Source organism: Panthera tigris, chromosome B4, assembly GCF_018350195.1.
Source record: "Panthera tigris isolate Pti1 chromosome B4, P.tigris_Pti1_mat1.1, whole genome shotgun sequence".
Lineage (NCBI taxonomy): Eukaryota > Metazoa > Chordata > Mammalia > Carnivora > Felidae > Panthera > Panthera tigris.
In genome coordinates, this window is record NC_056666.1 from 125,301,006 (window position 1) to 125,307,255 (window position 6,250).

The window sequence follows — 6,250 nt, forward strand, 5'->3', positions numbered from 1 at the left end:
CCCACCTGCTCCTACTGTATATGAGCAAGCGATTCCTATTCCGCTTCCCAGGAGAAGCCAGGGATCTGGCTCAGAAGAGGTTAATTCAAAGGGCTCAGGCACAGAAGACAGGGGTACTTTGCTATAAACAGGGGGATCAGATAAGAGACCTTCTCCCAATCAACTCCAAGAACACTGGCAGTTCAGACTCCTGGGGTTGAGAAAACTAACCCAAAAGAAGGATCTAAAGAGACTGGAGTTTAAGGATCTTCCAACGAAATGGCCCAATCCTGGCTCTTTCACACCCAGTGAGGCCACCACTCACTCACTCCTTCCTCAAGCACACATTTAAGCACATTAGTGAACAAAATAAAGATCCTGACCGACCTCATGGCACTGTGACTCTTCTGGATAAAAACAGACAACAAACAAACATGGCATAATGGTAAACCTAACATAGCATGCCACACGTGATGCCATGTCACATGACCCTAAGGCCTATGGAAACTAAAGCAGAGGTAGGCCCAGGTAGAAGTTTTATAAAGGGCATCAGGGGGAGGCCTTGGTGGTAAAGAGTTATTTGAGCAGAAACCTGAAAAAGGTGAAATAAGCCAAGAGAACATCTAGGGGCTATGCTCTCAGGCTGTGGGAATGGCAAGGGCAAAGGCCCTGAGGCAACAATAAACCTGATCTGCCTGCGAACTGAAGTTCAGTGTGGCTGGAGGGAGTAGCGGGTGAGAGGTCGGCCTTACAGGCTATGTGATAAGTGCACACAGGGCTTACAGGTGGGTGGTCATGGACTCCCTCGATATGAAGGGATAATCAAGGGTCAACAGACATTTGAGGAAACCCTCACATAAGAAACACTGACCAAAACAAACAGAAAAGCAGGGAGCCAAAGAAAACTGCTACAAAACTATGAATTATAATTACAGTCTTCAACTCCAACAGCAGAAGAGAGTAGCAAAAACCAGAAATAAGTAAGTCTAGAGCTGAACAATAAGGTAGAATCTGATAAGCAGTAAGCTCGGTAGGGTGATGCTTTGTTTTGAAGTATATGTACTTCAGTTACTCAAAACCGATGACATGCTAGTCCTCAGCCCGGGGTATAAAGATTGCAAATATTGCAGGAAATAGAGCTGGGAGCAAGCCAGCTGCAGAGGGTTGGAAAACTGAAGCCCTCGCGTTTCAGGCTTCTCAGCTTCCTGTGTTTGTTTCCACGTTGTTTCCCCGGTTTTTCCATAGGTGGTAAGTTCTCACCAGGCTTAACTGTACTTAGGAGAACTAAGGAAGGGGGTGGGGGTGTCTGAAGCTTGTGCAAACCTAGCTCTCCTCCTGCGAATCCCCTTTACTCACAGCACTGCCACACACCCACAGCACTCCTGCGGCCCTTTCCCCACAGCAAGTAATTCTCTGCAACCAGCGGGACGCCCTAAGGCTCAACTCAGCCACCATCTACCGGCGGTGGAGACAGCTGGCAGGCCCCACAGGAGAAGGCCTCGGTCCGCAGACTGCCCCTCCCCGACTTCCGTCACCACGCTGGGCTGTCTGTCACCTGTGCCTCTGACCTACCGATCTGCTATGTGTAAGACTTTCCAAAGACCCCCCCCCCCCTCCTTGGGTGCCACAAAGTTCCTATAGCAGCTCACGGAACCGAGAGAAACATTTTACCTGTTAGTCCACCGGCCCTGCTGGAAGAGGATATAAGCCAGGAAAGGGAGTGGAGCTCCCGAGGGCACCACTCTCCCTGAACTGAGACACGCTCACCATCCGGAAGCTCTCCTTGTGGGGTTTAATGGAGGCTTCAGGACACAGGCTCAATTGATTAAAATCATCGCCAGTTAGGGATTGATTCAACCTGAGCCTCCTCCCTGGAGGTCAGGGAGGTGGGTCTGAAAGTTCCCACCTTCTAATCACCTGCCGGATTCCGCAACCAGCCCCCACCCTTAGGTGTGGCCCCCTACTCGCCTCATTAACATAACAAAAGACACCCCTAGCTCTCATCACTTGGGAAATTCCAAGGGTTTTTCTTTTTTTTTGTTTTATTTTAATTAAATCTAAGTTAATATATAATGTAATAATGGTTTCAGGAGAATTTAGTGATTCATCACTTACATATAACACACAGTGCTCATCCCAACAGGTGACCTCCTTAGTGCCCATACCCATCTAGCACATCCTCCCACTCACCTCTCCTCTAGCAAGCCTCAGTTTGTTCTCTGTATTTAAGAGTCTCTTGGGGTACCCAGGTGGCTCAATTGGTTAAGCATCCAACTTCAGCCGGGTCATGATCTCGCGGGTTCCTGAGTTCAAGCCCTTCATCTGGCTCTCAGCTGTCAGCACAGAGCCTAATTCAGATCCTCTCTCCTCTCCCTCCCTCTGCCCCTCCCCTGCTTGTGCTGGCTCTCTCCCTCTCTCAAAAAAAAAAAAAAAAAAAAAAAAAAAAAAAAAAGTTAAAAGTCTCTTATGGTTTGCCTCTGTTTTTATCTTATTTTTCTTTCCCTTCTCCTAAGTTCATCTGTTATTTTTCTTAAATTCCACGAGTGAAATCATATATTTGTCTTTCTCTGACTTATTTCACTTAGCATAATACACTCTAGTTCCATCCACATTGTTGCAAATGGTAAGATTTCATTCTTTTTAATCACCAAGTAGTATTCCGTTGTATATATATACCACATCTTCTTTATCCATTCATCAGTCAATGGATATTTGGGCTCTTTCCATAACTTGGTTATTGTTGATAGTGTGGCTATAAACATTGGGGTGCATGTGCCCCTTCGAATCAGCAGTTTTGTATCTTTTGGATGAATTCCTAGCAGTGCTATTGCTGAGTCATAGGGTAGTTCTATTTTTAATTTTTTGAGGAACCTCCATACTGTTTTCCAGAGTGGCTGCACCAGCTTGCATTCCCACCAACAATGCAGAAGTGTTCCCATTTCTCCGCATCCTTTCCACATCTGTTGTTTCCTGAACTGTTAAATTTAGCCGTTCTGACAGGTGTGAGGTGGTATCTCATTGTGGTTTTGATTTGTAAGGAAATTCCAAGGGTTTTAGGAGCTGTGAGCCAGGCAGTGGAGAAAGACCAAATATATGTTTATTATAAATTATAATATCACAGCTTGCTCTTGTCATCATCCTCATCATCAAGCAAAGTGATAGCAGTAGGAGCCGGATTGTGAGAACGACGGTAAAGGTCAAACTCGCACAGCGTTACAAGGTCTTTAGCAGTAACTCGCTCCCCTGGAAATTCTCCCCCAGTTAAACCGAGGTCCTCATCTGTATTTTATTTCATTCCACACTTCTCCTTTACTACCCCTGCAACCATGTTGGTATCCTATTATATTGTACACTGTTACTTTCTCCAGTATGAAACTCAAGGTAGGAAGACTCCCAGGAAGGAAGATAGAAGTATTACACACATTACCACACTCAATACATCAGGTAAGGATCTGTACACCTTTTAACTGATGAGAAAACCAGAGGCTCAGAAAGATAATGTGCCCAATGTCACCAAGCTGGAATTGGCAGAGCAGGGAATCGGAGTCTATCTGTATGACCCCCAAATAGTGTTTTACATTACTATACCACACAAACGAACTGATTTACAGTTGATTCCTAAACCTGCCTTCAACAATGGCTCTCTTCCCTGTATCTGGGAGTCCAGGAAGGAAGGAAAGAGAGGGAAGGCAAACCATCATTTACCAGCCTCCATTTCCCGCCTCTAAATTCTCAAGAGTCATTAGACTAAGTATGGTTAAGTACTCACTCCATGACACTAAGGGCTTTGTAGGATTATGTAAACCAACCAAAGGAGAATTTGTCCACCCTTTGTGCAACAAGCCAATAAAAACTGACACGTAGCTTTTGCAGCAAAGATGAGCTATTTATTGGTTTGGCACCACCCAGGAGAACCGGGAGCTAATGCTCACAAGTCCCCACCGCCCCAATGGCTTGCAAGTGAGGGTTTTTAAGGGCAAAATTGGGGGCAGGGGTCTCCTGAGAAGGTGTTTGCGGTTGATTGGACGAACATGAGGTTATGCTAGCAGGTGCTCTGGTGACCCTTGGTCTGGTCCCTCCAGAAGTCTTTTCCATCTCAAGAGAGTTGGAATCTGAAACAGATCTTTCCTTGCAAACTAGTGGGGCTGCATTCCTTACAGGTTCCTCGGTTGGTCCAGCGGGTCTGCGGCAGATATGAGGTCCAGTGTGTCCATTCCTTCATCCGAATTGACAAGATGGCTTCAATCAATCTCATTGCGGTCCTCACAACCTTAAGCCATAGTCACTGTTATTATTCCCAACTTACAGACAGGGAATGGGGGTCAAAAATTAGTTACTGAGCTAGCTGGCAGCGGAGCTAGCTGGCTCAAAGGCACACGGGCAGCATGCCCCCCAACCCATCAAAGGGAGCGGCCTCTTCTTCATTTATCTCACCCAGGGAGGCTTTCTGAGCATCGCTTGACACCATCTCTAGTTTGGAGTCTGAATGTCTTGGGAAACTTTTGTCCAGTCGTCAAGTGGCCCAGATACCCTCCCGGGGCCCGCCTCCTGGTTCGGGGTCAGCTCCGGGAACCGCTCCCTGGCGGTGAGCCCCGGCCTGGGAGCTCCCTCGCCGCCTCCCACGCCCCCACCCCGCGACGCCGCCGGGTGGCGGGTTTTGCCCCACGCCCGGTCGGGGTGGTTCGCGCCGCCGCACAGCCCCGTCTCGCCGCGCCCGGCGCCCTGGGGTCCCCGCCGCGGCTCGGGGCCCGGCCCTCCTCCCTGCGCCGGGTGCGCGCGGGCACGGCCGCCGGCGGTCCTCCGTCTCGTCCTGAGCCACCGCGGCCCCAACCGCCCGGCCAGCAGGGGCGCGCCTCCGAGGAACACCTGCGCCGCCCGGCCGCGCCCCTGCACGCGCCTCCCTGGCCGGACGCAACCCTGCGGGCTCACGCCTTTGCGGGTCCTCGGCGAACACACCGAGGAGTTCCTCTCCTCCCGGGCTGGGAAAGTCGCCGCATCCCGAGGCACCGGCCCACAGGCCCCCTGATCGTGATACTGCCTGGAACAAGAGCAATAAGTGAAAAGGCGCTCGTGGCCTGCAGGCCGCCATTCCTGCCGGGCACACATTTCCACGCTCCCCACTCACTGTGAGGAGAGGAGGGCGATGCAGGTGGGGGCGTCGGTCGGTGAGAGACACCCTCCCTCCCTCCCCGTTTTCCCGAGTGTCAGGTCACATAATTTAAAAGGCAACGGGGAAAGAAACCTGCAAATCTGTGTGATTGTTTCAGGTTTTGAACTTCTCCCATCCTTCGGGGCTGATTCTGGCCAAGTGACCCATATTTAAAAAGCATTCAGAATAAAATGATGCACTTTCTATGTGCCATCAGCTTCCCTGGTAAAAAGCAAAAATGTTTGAAAATTGTCCCTTTTTGTCGGCGGTAACGGCCGTGCTGCATTTCAGCTCGCCCCCACCCCCACCGCCTTGTGGGCACAGAGAGGGCGGGGTAATCAAGGGCACAGCTGTGGACACTTTATGGCGGCCTTGGGGGGAGGGGAGGGGAAGCGAGAAACAGATTGACTGTGTGTCAACAATCGCCGCTGGGAAAGAGAAAGCTCTTGGAGACCATTCCAACGTGAAGTCCAAGATAAATGATGTTCCTGTTTGGAAAGGAAACAAAATGGAGGTGAAATTCAATAAAGCCTGGCTGAAAAGAGAAGGGTTCCAAAAGCCTTTCTCTGCAGCTAGGCAGCTCCCAGAGAAATGAGCAAAAGTGGCCAGAGGAGGAGGCTGTGCCGCCAGAGACAACAAAGGCCCATGCGGCCCCCGCGGCACTAGTCCTGGTCTGGCAGAGCTGGGCTCAAGGGAGCCCACCCCCGCCGGGGCAGGGGTCTAGTTGAGAGAAATGCCCCAGGAAACTCTGACATTCTGCCCCAGTCCTCCCTCAGGGCCCATTTAGGCCTTGCATTTGGGGAAGAGGCAGAAAAAAAGGAGATGCTGAGTCATGTTAGGATAAAGAAAACATTGCACTGGGGGGTCAGAAGACCTTCTCCCAGCTCTGGCACAGCTGTCTAAATTTAGTGAGGGGTTAGGTCCTGCGGCCCGCAGTCCGCAGCCCTTGATTGCTGAGGACAACTTTCCCTTCTATTATCTCCTTGGAGCCTCACAGACACCCCCTGAGGCACGCTGGGATTCTTAGCCCCCAATTTACAGACAAGAAAACTAAGGTGAAGCACTTGCCCAGGGTCCTGCTCTAACAGGTGGGAGAGGCAGGATTCACCTCCAGGAGCGCCT

General features: G+C 50.4%; 1 protein-coding gene across 2 annotated transcripts; it reads right to left on the reverse strand.

Annotated features, from left to right (window-relative positions):
* Positions 1-3,857: 3,857 nt before the first annotated feature.
* On the reverse strand, positions 3,858-5,413 carry LOC107181007 (translation initiation factor IF-2-like). Of its 2 annotated transcripts, none has more exons than XM_042990870.1 (2): positions 4,414-5,413; positions 3,858-4,195 (listed from the first exon to the last, which is right to left on the reverse strand). In XM_042990870.1, exon 1 carries the CDS (start codon positions 5,083-5,085, stop codon positions 4,450-4,452), a length of 636 nt encoding a protein of 211 aa, XP_042846804.1. In that variant the 5' UTR covers positions 5,086-5,413; the 3' UTR covers positions 3,858-4,195; positions 4,414-4,449. The 2 variants fall into 2 exon arrangements, with proteins under 2 accessions (XP_042846804.1, XP_042846803.1); XM_042990869.1 differs by having other exon boundaries at positions 3,858-4,249.
* Positions 5,414-6,250: the final 837 nt, after the last annotated feature.